General features: G+C 37.0%; 1 protein-coding gene and 1 long non-coding RNA gene across 2 annotated transcripts in view; one reads left to right on the top strand and one right to left on the bottom strand.

Annotated features, from left to right (window-relative positions):
- The window catches only part of LOC145675172 (uncharacterized), a 106,526-nt gene extending 98,463 nt beyond the window's left edge, over positions 1 to 8,063 (bottom strand). The window contains exons 1-2 of the mRNA XM_081745546.1: positions 7,252 to 8,063; positions 4,893 to 5,020 (exon numbers count right to left, since the gene is read on the bottom strand). Of these exons, the coding sequence (XP_081601672.1) occupies positions 4,893 to 5,020; positions 7,252 to 7,408 (285 nt within the window). The 5' untranslated portion in view covers positions 7,409 to 8,063. The remainder of the gene's footprint in view (positions 1 to 4,892; positions 5,021 to 7,251) is intronic.
- Positions 1 to 12,338, top strand: part of LOC145675176 (uncharacterized) — a 58,346-nt gene extending 46,008 nt beyond the window's left edge. The window contains exon 3 of the long non-coding RNA XR_014129110.1: positions 8,741 to 12,338. This is a non-coding gene — a long non-coding RNA (uncharacterized LOC145675176). The remainder of the gene's footprint in view (positions 1 to 8,740) is intronic.
- The last annotated feature ends 1,731 nt before the right edge of the window (positions 12,339 to 14,069 follow it).

Below are 14,069 nucleotides of genomic sequence, written 5' to 3'. Positions count from 1 at the left end.
CAGAACACTAGGTCGATTCCAAGGAAATCGAACTTGTTCTCTTATCGGTTTTCTTTATATAGATTAATATTGAAACCGGAAGTCGTACTGGATTTCTACCACTTCCGGTTTTAATACAGTATTAAGGATGGACATGGAAGATGTTCTTGGAACACTTAATCGATCTCAGAAAACCCCTTCTCGCTATCTATTATGGCTTTCGCTCTATAATGGCAACGTTAAAACCGGAAATGGTTGATTTTTACCACGTCCGGTTGATTAATCGTCTCCATTAACGAACTCGTACGAGATACCATAATCGCTCCACATATCTATTGCAAAAACAGAATATAACAATTTGGCATTTGTCCAAGAGTTATCGTAGGAGTAACGGACGGACAGACTAAGAATACAATATTATAAGTCCCGTTACGTGATAATAATAATAGTTATAAATGTATCCGGAAATGATTCATTTGGCATAAAGGGTGGCTGCTAATCTGGTGATGAATGACTAATACTCAAAGAACAAAACATAATAAACGACTAGGCAGAGTTGGATTTACCACTAGGCCCGAGTCTAGGAGCGCAACGTTTTGAGGGGAGCACTTTGAATAAAAATTTAATTAGCAAGACGAAGAAAAGTGCAAAAATATTGTATTATTATTGTTATTATTATTAATAATAATAATAATAATAATAATAATAATAATAATAATAATAATAATAATAATAATAATAATAATAATAATAATAATAACAGAAGTCAAACAGTCTCCAAATAATAATTGATTTAGGAAGTCTATTGGCGTTAATCATTGGTCGTCGAAGCTAAATAGAATTTTAACGTTCTACTTGCAGTAGACAGTAGCGAAGAGGCGGGTAATTATGGTGTACTGCACTTCCCCCGCAACCCTCTGTGCATGTGCTCCTCAACACCTTGTCACAATATAAATCTAGATAAAGTTCAACAATCCGACAAGGGCGCCCATGTTGTGGTTTACAAGGGGGGCAGTACAAGCGACGTTTCAAAAATAGTTTCAAATTTTGCAGTAACTAATGTAAAAATTCTATTGGATTTTCGATATTCTGAAGTACAATTTCCTCTAGGGGGCGTTCGCCCCACCTTGCTCCTCCTGATGGGTGCCCTTGCAATCCGATTATTTTATTTCCTTTAATGAAATTCTTAGTGTTGGAATATTCAAACTATTACGGGCGAAAATTCAAAACGAATTTATTTCATTATTGCGCCAACGCATATTGTAAAACTCATCATTCTCTGTAACTATTTCAAACAAGAAAAGATCGTGAATTTATAGTAATTAAAGTCTTTCTTCACAACATATGTAAAATGAAAATTCATTAAAATTTATACTAAAACGAAATAAAGGTATGCATAAAATAAGTTTTTCATTATTATTTTCTATTGTGTTAAAAATTTCCCGCATCGGGGAGGAGTAGTAAACCCGCGACTAGGGCAGGCACGGAAAGATCAAGTGTGCACGTTTCGTCTGATCAGCACCTTTTCTTCTTTTCTTTCTTCCTTTTATTAAAAAAAAAAAAAAAACAACATATACATACATTGGCATCGAGATACACTGGCAACCTTGTGCGGTGACCGCCACTGCAGTGTCCCCGTACGAAGGCTACAATTTAAAGCAATGCTTTTCCTCGAGTGACGGACACTGAGAGTTGCTCGAGACAGTTGCGCGAGAGCGGTCGGTGGAGGCAACCGTTTTAGTGGAAGCAACTGCAGTGGAAGCAAACGAAGGCAGCAATTTAAAGAAATGCTTCACAAGCAGTTGTGCCACCGAGTTGCGCCACTGCAGTGGCTGAATATGAAGAGGGACTAAGGGCGGGAGAAATTTTATCAGGAATTCACACCATACCCCAAATTACCGTAAAACACCATGATCTCAGGTAAAAAATTTCCTGAGACATCCCTAATTACTCTAGGGTCATGTTTCGCCCATCATTCTCTTCAGATTAGAACTGCCTTTCAGGCGGTATGACTCACGTGTCTCCATCATGTATCTAAGGCGGGAAAATCCCGAAAAAAGGGATTTTTGGGTCTAAATATCCTTTTTTTCAACTTTTAGCCCCTCTGGACCCCCCTGTCTTAACGCAGAGATCTGAAAAAAATCTGATAAATACTCCTCGGTGGACTGAATTTTTGTGCAATTTCAATCTTCTAGGTGCAAAAATAAGCCCGCAAAAAATAATACCGAAAATGTCCAAAATTCCCCTGTACAGAAGTAAATTTTGATAAAAATTCCCTGACACTTCCCTAATTACCCTAGGGTCATGTGTCGCACATCATTCTCTTCAGAATAGAACTGCCTTTCAGGCGGTACCATTCACTTGTCTCCATCATGTATCTAAGGCGGGAAAATCGCGAAGAAAGGGATTTTTTGGTAAAAGTATCCCTTTTTTCAACATTTTGCCCCTCTGTTTTGACGCAGAGATCTGAAAAAATCTGGTAAATACTACTCGGTGGACTGAATGTTTGTGCAAAATTTCAATCTTCTACGTGCAAAAATAAGCCCGCCAAAAAATAATGAACATAGACCGGCCCCGCAATATTAAAAGAAAATATATATTTTAGAATTATGACGTCATCACCTCCTATGTCTCGACGCAGGAAGGTGTGAAACCATACGTAAGGTCTTCTACAATGCCTCTGGACTTGAAAAAAAAAAAAAAAACGGACGAAAAAGCTCAAATAGGAGAGTTATAACGCAGTGTATCATGAAACACCCCGTATGGTACAAATTGTACCATCATGGGATCCCCAAAGGGCTAATGATGCTAATTATGTACGACATTGTTTTCATTATTGAATAGCCAGGCGATGATAAATCAGAAAAATGTTGTTTTATTAATCATACTTGTTGTTTTCGATTCATAATATTTAATCATGTAAATAATTACATGCTGTTTATTCAGGGTGCGAATTACCAGGAGGGATGATGGGGATTTTCCCCCTCAATCACATTTTGTTCCCCCCCCCCCCCAAAGAAGTCAGCTGAAGTATCCCCACCGGGAATGCTCGCTTTCGCCCTCAAACTATGCTTAGTATAACTCCAAATTTCACTGATTTTTGTTATTTCTTGTAAATTTAATCTTCTGGCTGTATTTCGAAATGATCGATGTAAACTGTTCAGTTTTGGTCATTTCTACTTACCACCTAATTACCCACTATTTTCAACGTTGTTTAGTAGAACTATATTATTATGACTACGGTTGTTACTTGCAACTGTACCTTCATACCCTTCAGTTCGTCATCGTTTGTGAATTTGAATGTACTAATTGCGTATAACAAAGCCACATATAGATTTATAAATGTTATTAGCGGTTGGCCAAGAAAAGGTAAACAAATAGCTTCTTCTACCATACTTGGTGAAGTTCGGATATGTCATATTCATCCTCTATATTTGTATCGATTATCATATTTTAATTTTTGTTATAACATGTTATTTCATTTTCCAGTGTACTCTTTGTTAGCACATGGTCTTCATTGTCCGTGTCTGTATAAGTATTTGAACTGAAGCGTTTTTTTTTTTTTTTTTTTTTTTTTTAAAGTTAACCCTTCATTTTTCCATCTTTTCGCTGTACAGTTTACTGTCCACGCAATTAATGTTGTCTGAAAAACTTCAGTGTAATGTTTTACTTTATTTGAATAACGTAGCCCATAGTGAATCAACTCATCTTCAACCTAACAGTAAAGTAATTTTTAAGAGTTGACTTCCTGTGCCCATCACGGAATCGATATTTGGAGAAAAAAGTCGTGATGAGCACAGCTTTAGCGGGAAGTAGAAGCACAAGCTCGAAATTTGAATTGAGAGATTTTAAATATTTGGCCTTCGATTTGACCTTGATGTGAGAAATCGGGACCAGCAACAATCCATTTCTTATTTGATAGGCTATAACTAGATTTTCTTAAAAAAAAAAAAAAAAAAAAAAAATGTCCGGTTTAACTGATAATTTTAGTGGTTTTCACAAGACTGAAGTAGGTTTCTTTTCGCAACCTGTAGATATTAATGCAACGTGGAAGCTTTCAATATGAGTGGAAAAATTAACATATGCTTGTGATCATGGCTATCGCTCGAGCCAAATAAACTAAATAAACCTGAGAAAGCTACGGGGACAAGAGTGAGTACAACATTAAAACACGTTCAGAAAGGTTTAGTGGGGTGTGTGTATGTCAGACAATATATATGTGCATAGTTATTGTCGGTAGATTTGTTAAATTAATAAATCTCTTATTTATTACAGATGTCACACACACACACACACACACACACACACACACATATATATATATATATATATATATATATATATATATATATATATATATATATATATATATATATATATATATATATATATATATATATATATATATATATGTGGGGTAAGGCATTTGTTGTCTCATTTTGAAATTTGAACCTTCAGACTATTTCCTTTGGCCTAATTTTATCCCCCCCAATATAGATTATCTAATTCGCACACTGTGTTTATTAATCACACTCTTATAGGTAATTATATTATATCGTTAATAATAGAGATAATAATTATAGATAATTATAGGTAATTATATTGGTAATTGGTAATTATAGGTAATTCTATTATACGTAATTGCATTCTGTTTCTTCTGGGATGATTAAAGACTGGGTTGATTAACCAACATTACCGCGCGTTAATGACGGTTACTGACGTTCAAACACTTACAGTAGGAGAAAATAGTGTAATCTAAGACAAACCGATCGCAATATCACTCGTCACGTGTGCTCTCCGGTTGATTTATTGACCATACTCCGCTCTTCACTTATTACCATGAGAATACTGCTACTGAGCGGGAATCGATAAAGGGACCGCAAGAAAGAGAAGCAAAGACCATATATACTCACCTGATCCCTCAAAATTGCTCCACAGCATTCGTTGGAATGTACCAATTGGTCGGGAGTCCAAAAGCCCTTCGAAATAACTCCATCGGGAAGCCTCCCCGAGGTATGAACCAGGAACTCCCGGAAATGACCTGAAAAAAGTCACAAAGAATCAATTTTATATAACACAATGTGGTTCTTATAGCTAACACTTGTTGCTAATCAGCTCTTTAATTGGAAGACAAACCTCAAAATAACTTTGCAACAATCTAGCGGCCAATAAACGAGTATTGAAACGGAAGTCTGAGATCTTACCAGGCTATCTTTCGGAATTCCGACTAGTACGATATCATACAGTGTACTTTAATAATGACATTTTCATTATTACATGACTGAAACTTTAGAACCTCATTAAAGATAAATTAGTGTAATATTCTACAGTGTGATTAACTCATGATGGTTTAATAACAAGACAGAAAATTAAACTTTCTCATTATCTAGACATTCTGAGTAGAGTGGTTACCTAAATTTGGGGTGGTGCACTACGTAATGAGGAAAAGATGTGGGTTTTCTTGCGCTACGTGAGTGATCCTGGATTCCAGGTCGGAATGTCAGGGGATTCTGGTGTTGCTCAAAGTAATGTATCTATGACTACTACAAATGTAATGGATGCGATTATTGCAATATCTGAAAATTGATTGTTTCCGGAAGTGTGCGTAATATGCAAATAGCAAAGGCAGAGTGGCAAGAACAATATAGATTTCCGGGTGCTATCGGAGCACTTGTCTATACACACGTGGCAATAAAGAGACCTAGTACTTTGGAAACGAATACACTAATAGGAAGAGCTCTTTCGTGGCTAAGCGGTTAGCGTACATGCTTTTGGCATGAGAGACCCACGTTCGATTCCCGGCGGAAGCTCATGTGGTTCGGATTTCACGTTAATCAGTGGGTCCCGTCTCATATAGCCTCGCTACTGAAAGGGACGTTAAACTCAAAATCAATTCAACTCAATGTTGAGAGGAAGGGTGTATACATGAGAATGTACTTTTTTATGCAAAGGCGAAAGGGGACACGTAGTATGGTGTGGAAAATGCAATCGGATGGATGTGCTTTATGATGTGACTGGCTTGACTTTAAAAAAAAAGAAAGAAAGAAAGAAAAAAAAAGAACAAAGGGGCTAAGCGTCTGATTTCGTTCTTAAAGCCAAACAATCTACAAAGACCTTGGACAACACGTGATATGCGCTTGTCGTGTTAATCTTGATATTGCTGGATCCGAACTTTCTTGTTTATCGTTTTTTTCTTTTTTCTTTTTGTTTTATTTTTGTTTTATTCTCGCTTGAATATTAAAGATTCTCTTTTGGATTTGTGTCTCAGTCGTAGATGTATTTGATATTTCGTTGCATTTCACTGTAATTGCCTTCACAGCTTTTGCTTTCCTTCGCTCATTTTCTGGTAACTGTGACTTTGAAAGTATCAGTGGAAACTATTTTATAATATCCACAAATGCACTTTACCCACAACGAAATGACCGCCCAACAGATGGGAGAAATGAGCAACCACTTCTTTTATTGATAACGACTCAGTGCTACGTGCAGAGGAAGCGCGAGTAAACGTTCATAAATCTGGAGCAGTCTAGACCTGAGTAGTGGCTTGTTTTATTGATACGAAATTGAGGGAGGAGATTACTCCAGGTGTAGTTACTCCGATTCTCCAGCAGGACTATCAAGAGTAGTTACTTATTTTATTGATACCCATGGACTACCTACCGCATACGAGCTAGAGAGGGATACCCTGAGAAGCCGCCGCCTTGGGAAGTGAGCGCAATAGACGCCCCAAACACATGTTTGAGTATAACATATCTTTTCTTTTTCTTCTATCTGTTCTATGTGACTGTAAGAAGTACCCTAATCATTCTCTGATTTCTAAGAATAAATACCTTAATAGAAATTACCGGGTTACTACCGAATTTTATATCATAACCTTATTAGTATTTAGGAACAGTGCTCCTCTCTCTTTATTGGAGCTGACAGCTATTAATTGATGAGTTAATTGAAATTGGTTCTAAGACTAGTTCGAAATAGAATTCTATGTAACGTTCATGTCAACTTAGCAAGTGTCTTTCAGCTGGCAATATGAGATGCAATTATGAGAAATATAAAGAATTCACGGACTTCAATAATTCGAATCATAATAAGAAGGATGAAAACAGAACGGGCTCTCGTTGTTCCGTTCCCCCACCTAGGAATGACCAAAATTGATGAGAAAACAAATTGTGATAAATTTGTGGCAATACTGGATTTGAGAGGACTTTTTGAAAAAAAAAACGAAATAATGATAATAAGAGCGATAATAATAATAAACTAAATAAAATAAAGTACCTGATAATGCGGGTTCCACCATTCCTCTCGTAGACTTAACGCGCACTGGGCCGCTGCGAAGGTAAAATATTAGTGTAAGTAACAAGAACTCCGCCCTTCCGGTCTCGTTGACGAGGAGAAAAGCCCTCATATGTGATAAATCCTGAACCCAAGTCATGTTATCGTACTCAACCGGAAGTTACTGAAGGCGTTTTCTCCCTGCTCGTGAGATGCTGCAACTGTATAGCACTGTTGAAATCCTCAAGCGAACTGAAAAGCGCTAGGCCGAGTCGACTCTGTTTCTCAAACTGAAGCCCGAGACCCATATAGTCAACCACCTCCATAAGAAAATTAGTCTATTTACAACGCCTTAGTTCAGTATCCCGTACTTCGATTTCTACTTGCTTATTGCATCACGAATGTTTAATAATAATAATAATAATAATAATAATAATAATAATAATAATAATAATAATAATAATAATAATAATAATAATAATAATAATTTCGACTTAACTTTTATCCTTCCCTTTAATTGGAATACTGGCCTTGGAGGGTAGTTGCTTGCTGGCTCCCATCGCAATTCCTTTGCGATTCCAGAGCTAAAGCAAAGACTCTCCTCCTACGTGATCATTTCACTAAAACCCATATCGCTTCAAAATCCCTTCAGTTTGTACTCATATTTCCGTACAGCAAGTCTTCTTGTTGCCTCCTAGCGTTGTTCAATTAAGCCAGAACCAAAACAACACCCGGTTCTGATCCTCTTGATGTGTGGTCAGCGCATCGTTCAACACCGTCGGCGAACATTCCGTTAGTTAACATGCACATTGGAAGACAGCCCGAATATGTACTAAACGTTAAGATTTTTACGCTTCTTATTACCAAAGGTTTAAATACAGTACAGACGAGAATGTGTGGTCAGCCACACTAGTCGTCCCCTGTAAATCAAAAATACCTAATTGCTCTCATATTGGCCAACTATAGTGTTACAAAATTGGTAGTATATAACACTGAGTAAATTTCGAACAGGTACATTAAAACTACTTTGGTCAACTGAACTGTGTAAAATATACAATCAGATTAAAGTAGCCTAGTGGTAACAACGAGCATCTCTGTTATATCTCCAGGGGGTTTATAATTGCATGTATCTCATACGAATATGTCATAATAATAGTATTATGACCTATACTACTATCATACTATAATAATAGTAATAACAGTCAGAATAACAATAACCATAATAACCATAATAATAATAATAATAATAATAATAATAATAATAATAATAATAATAATAATAATAATAATAATAATAATAGTAACAATACTTTGGAACACCCCAGAAATGAAACCGACTTCCAATTGGTATAACCAAATTATTATGCGAACCAACTACTCGTGAAAATGCTGTATAAGAAAAATGGCTCCACATACCTATGGATCCCCCCAGGGTTTGCACTATTTCTTGTTCATGTATATGTAGCCCGAAACTATAGCTTATTCTTTCCAGGTCCACTTGATGACTGTGCCAATTCTGATGTCTGATGCCAATCCACACTGGTCCCTCCCAGGGTCCCAACCTCTACGGAACTAGGGCCGTCAGTCATGTCTACCTACCAGTTGCCGACTGAAGATTTAAGACGTTCGCCAGTTTTAACCAGTCTTGCCTGCAGATCTTTACTCGCCAATTAAAGCAGTATATCACCTACTGCACATTGTTCCATGGATAGTGGCACTCCAGTCCATGTACCAGAAGGAAAATGCTAAGAACTCTGACAGTGACAAGAAACGTGTTGCTGCCATACCAAGTATCCAGTCACCAGGACTCTTTCCCATCCAGTCATACATAGTCAAAGCACTCCATCAATCCCGACATGCAGTATGCATCTGTCGCGATGAACATTGTATAATCACATCTTCATTATCAAACCTCTTAGAAAGAACATATCATTATCAATTCTTCAACCACGTCTTAGTGATCCTAAGCATTTTCGCCCGCTTCTAAAAACTCTCATGCTCAGTGGACATAACCTCCGCCCACATTTGAAAAAGTTCAAGCCTTAACCTTGATGGAAAAAGCTATCCCACCGCTAGAATGAATAGCAACTCGAAACCTAAAGGTCTTCAAACCTATCTTAAGAAGACGAACAGACAAGTAGCAGTGCCACGGCTCACCCTGTCCAGCATTGTTATCCAACACCATGGGGTAATCATCTCTTCCTGTCAGAACTCTCTACCTCGAACTCTGTCATAATACCCATCATCAGAATACGTATGTTATCCTGCAGTGCATATAGCCCCGCAAGTGAACTAATGTGATCCCAGCCCAGTTTGAATCTACCAATTCTAAGGTTTGATTCGACGAACGTTTCCTGTTCCGTCGTACACCAGTTTATTAAAGGAACTTTCCCATTGTGTCTTCAACCCAGACACTTTCCTCAGGAATAATGCAGAACCGCCATCAACTTCGAAAAATCGCTCCAGGAGAGAAACCTTACAATCAAGAACACGGGACTCGAGTAAATGAACTGACAACTTACTTTGTATTACATTCTAGTTTGTGCCGCATTTAGTCACGGTGCTGAGCAAGGTGTGAACTGTAAAAATGATTACTAGCAACAAAATTGTAATTTAATTAACTACTATGTGTGAAATAGAAATAACAATTATTAAAGAACACTGGAAGTCACCGAATGCTACGTCGTATTATAAGGTTTTGTGTGCTTAGCCTTGTTGCTGAACAGATATTGAACAAGAAAGTCTAAGGTTGTTTGTAATTTGGGAGAGATTGATTCAAAATTAATGTGTGTAGAATATTAACTTTAATTGGATCATGTACGGTAAATTCTTATCATTGCTTTATTATGGTTTCTTAAATTCTCCTTAGCACATTCCTAATACGTCATATATATATAGAATGAGAACTCTAATACTCGCTGCAACAGTTGCTGTTTGCTTCTAGCTGAGCAGACAGGAAATTTATACTACTACTTCGGTTAACCTTGACAGTTGCTTGTGTTTCCTTATACAATATATGTAGCGTATAACAAACTCTATATACAGGCAACAAACTCTTTGGGAAATAAAAATTATAACGCAGTTTAAGAACGAAAATGAGGAACGATAAATTCATTAAAAGTCTTGATCGATCACATACCACTTTTGTGGTGTTGACTCTGGTTCTGTCTCTTTTCTCTTTCCTCATCCAAACTTTAGTAAAGGAATGCAACCAAATCTGTACGGCGATCCACTTGAGGGGGGACAGGTGCGTGTGCCCCTTATTCACATTTCTCGTCAATGAGGTTAATTGAATATCCAATGTTAAAAAAAAAAAAAAAAAAACTCGTCACGCGAAAATGCGCGTATGGATTTGACGCATTCCCTTACAAAGGTTCAACCTTCTATGCACTTCTGTCTTGTCAATTAATATATCCTCCCAAGTGCCCTACTTAAATCAAATGCCTTCAGCATTAACTTCTTTTTATTGTAATCTCAATCCAATGCCTTCAGCATTAATTTCTTTTTATTGTAATTTCAATCCAATGCCTTCAGCATCGAATTGTTTATCTTGGAATTCCTATATTGTATTCAACTAACGTTTCCTTTATTGATTGTTATGTTCAAACAATGAAATATGTAAAGGGTATTACTTTTGTATTAGTTGGTTATCAGAGACAAATTGGCATTTGATTGTGAACTGGTCCATAACGTGCTATTAAAACGGTATTAACAGATAATGGTAAATGTGATCAACTACTGTTAATCAGCATAACTTCAGAACGAAATTTATCTCAGAATAGCAGTGGAAGCATTAGATATATTCACTCATATTTCCACTCACAATTCCATAATAAGGTTCGACTCATTGGAATACCCAATAAACATGGAGGGCCTAGGAAGGTTTGAACCCGAGCCACATAGAAACCACGATTTGACTTTACTTTACTTCCTGTTTGTACGTTCGGGTTGTGAACCAATAATATCCTCCCTTGAGTATTGTAAAGAGCTCGAATTCTAGGGTCTAGGACATTGTACCTCTAATTATTGTCCACTTGCTAGTATGCCAGTATTGTTAAATTATTTTCTCTAGTCTTACCGGGGAAACATATTAACTATAAAATTAATCTGAGCTCAGTAGAGGAGCGCTAATGTATGTTGTTATAAAAAATGACTTCTCCCTTTAATTGTAACATCCTCGAGTAGGATTCTTTAGGTTGCTCTACCACGATCCGCTCGCGAGAGTACTCCCGGAAGTACGTTTTTTTCGCGCGCTACTCTAGCCAGCTGTTTTACGCGCTATCCTAGTCAGTTGTTTTACGTTGGTCACAAAATCTATATCATTTAGTACACGGGGAACAAAACGAGCCCTATATCATGGAGTACAAGGGGAACAAAAGGAGCCCTGCGGGGCTTCTAACCCGTTCCTACTACTACTACTAATTATCTGCACAAAAGTAAGTAAATCACATTTTTGAGTATTATTTTCGTATTATTTTAATTTGCCCCCGAGATGTTAGTATTTGGCCACCGGTTCCCAATCGGCGGCCCGCGCTAACCACTAACCACAAGTACTCGTAACAGTTGGTAGAGTTTCGGCGGACAGAAACGGTGAGTTTAACCACTACACACCCCATTCCTGTAACAGTTGGTGGAGATTCGCCGAATGCGACCGGTGAGCTCTACCGCTACAGCCCCCAGTAACCGTAACAATACCCACACCAACAACTAAACTTCGCCTTATCTCCATTCGCTTCAACTGACGGTGTGAGGGGCCAATTGAACACTAATCTCCACAAAAAGCGACAGAACTTTCTTGGTTACCTTTATAGCTTGTTCGAATTGTCATGTACTTGTTTTTTTTTATGTTATAACACTATTATTACCTTAAGTTATAATCTGACGGACATTTCACAATAGATCCTGAAACATGTATATAACAATGTATTTCTTACGAGGAAAATCTCGAGATTTTTTTTTTTCAGTATAACAGAGTATTTTATTTTCGAAATAAATGAGCTTCAACAACAACAACAACAAAAGCCGATTTCAAAACTTAAGTTTTAAAAATATCAAATATTAATATTAATAAAATGTAAACATTGTATAATGTATCGGTTTGTGTTTCGATTAAACGGTAAAATCACTTTTGATACTTCTCACTTTTTAACTTTTGGATACGCTTCGTATGTGTACACAAATTTCAGTAAAAGTTATAAAAGGGTGAAAGATGACAAATAGTTTAAACGTTTTAAAATATATACTTTAACCTAAGATTTGTTCCAATTCCTAATATAAAGTATTTAGACTTGGGAGGAAGGGGGAGCCAGAAAAACCTCTTTGCCCCGGGCGCAATATTTCGTAGATCTGACCCTGCATGTATGTATCGTTTTGTATATTTAAAATGTTGATGTGATCTGTAGTAGTATTACTTAATATCATATTTGGAAAATGCTGTGGTACTGGAAGCATATAAACTATGGTCAAACGATAGAATGGCATTGTTTCCAACATCTAATCATATTTCTCTGGCATTCACCAACAGAACTAAACTCTAGTCAACCACGTTTGACTAATGGTGGCGACATGTTGAAACGCCTATGTTTGCTAACAATCTACGGACCATAAGGTAGCACCATTTAAAAATGGTCTTTTTTTTTTTTTTTTTTTTTTTTTTGTGATGCGTGCAGAGAAGTGACATTGGAATCAACTGTAATGAGCCTCCGCTCGCTCCAACTCAGAGTGTTCCAATCAAATCCCTGAAATGAGCCCACGTATTGCACGATGCAATATATGAAACAGGTTATCGATGCAAATCATAATATGTTTAATATATCTGATAATATAATGTTTAATACATCTCTTTAATATATCTGATTGAGAACTTGCGATTAGATAATTTTATGTATTGAAGCGTCCTTGCATCTTCATTGTCATAACGAATCCTCCACAACTTTGAAATAATTTTGAGAAACAAGAACTTTAATTTTATTATTCTTCAGTTGTAAATTGAATAATTACACTTTTCCCTTTCGTGCGCAATAATGTAAGCCAATCGTAAATTGCCAAATCAAAGCATATTGCCCACGCGTGTGTTTATGCCAATCATATAATTTGTTATATAATTTAGACGCGAATACAGGATGTTTCAAAACAACACCGACAACGTTTGGGAGGTGATTCCTGACACCAAGATAAGACAAAAAGTATAGACCAACCTGGGAGCACAATGCTTCCTTTCGGAGTTATAGGCTGCCGAAAAAATGAAAAAGTGAACTTTAAATGAACCCAAAAATACATTACAGAATCCTAAGGTACTCACGGAGCAATTTTTACAGAAGGAGTTTAGCTACGGACATATAATTTGAAGTAAGTCATCCAACAGGCCGGTACCCAGGCCAAAAATGTAGGGGGGGAGGCGATCCAACCATTCTATAGTTTATCATCGTATTATAGTTCATTTGCAAGCCTACCGTGAAAATTTTAGGGGGGGCAGCGAAAATTTAGGGGGGCCCGGCCCCCCTGGAACCCCCTGGGTACGGGCCTGCTCTCCAACTACCTCAATAAAAATTGTTGCGGAAGTACTACAGGATTGTGAAACTTGGATATTTGGATAGGACACATACTAGTTCTTAAGTGAAGTCTTGAAACGACTACGGTAGATCCCATAGTTCTGGAGCTATGGATCTTTAAAGTTTATTTTTTCATTTTTTCGGCAGCCTATAACTCCAAAAGGAAGCATTTGTGCACCCAGGATAGTCTGTACTTTTTGTCTTCTTTTGATATTAGTCCCCTGCAGATATAAAAAAGGCACCTTACTCTCAAAAAATTCCTCCAAAAGG

Source organism: Thermobia domestica, chromosome 2, assembly GCF_964235325.1.
Source record: "Thermobia domestica chromosome 2, izTheDome1.hap1.1, whole genome shotgun sequence".
Lineage (NCBI taxonomy): Eukaryota > Metazoa > Arthropoda > Insecta > Zygentoma > Lepismatidae > Thermobia > Thermobia domestica.
Note: the sequence above shows the minus strand (reverse complement) of the source record. Positions and strands in the feature narration are given on the sequence as shown.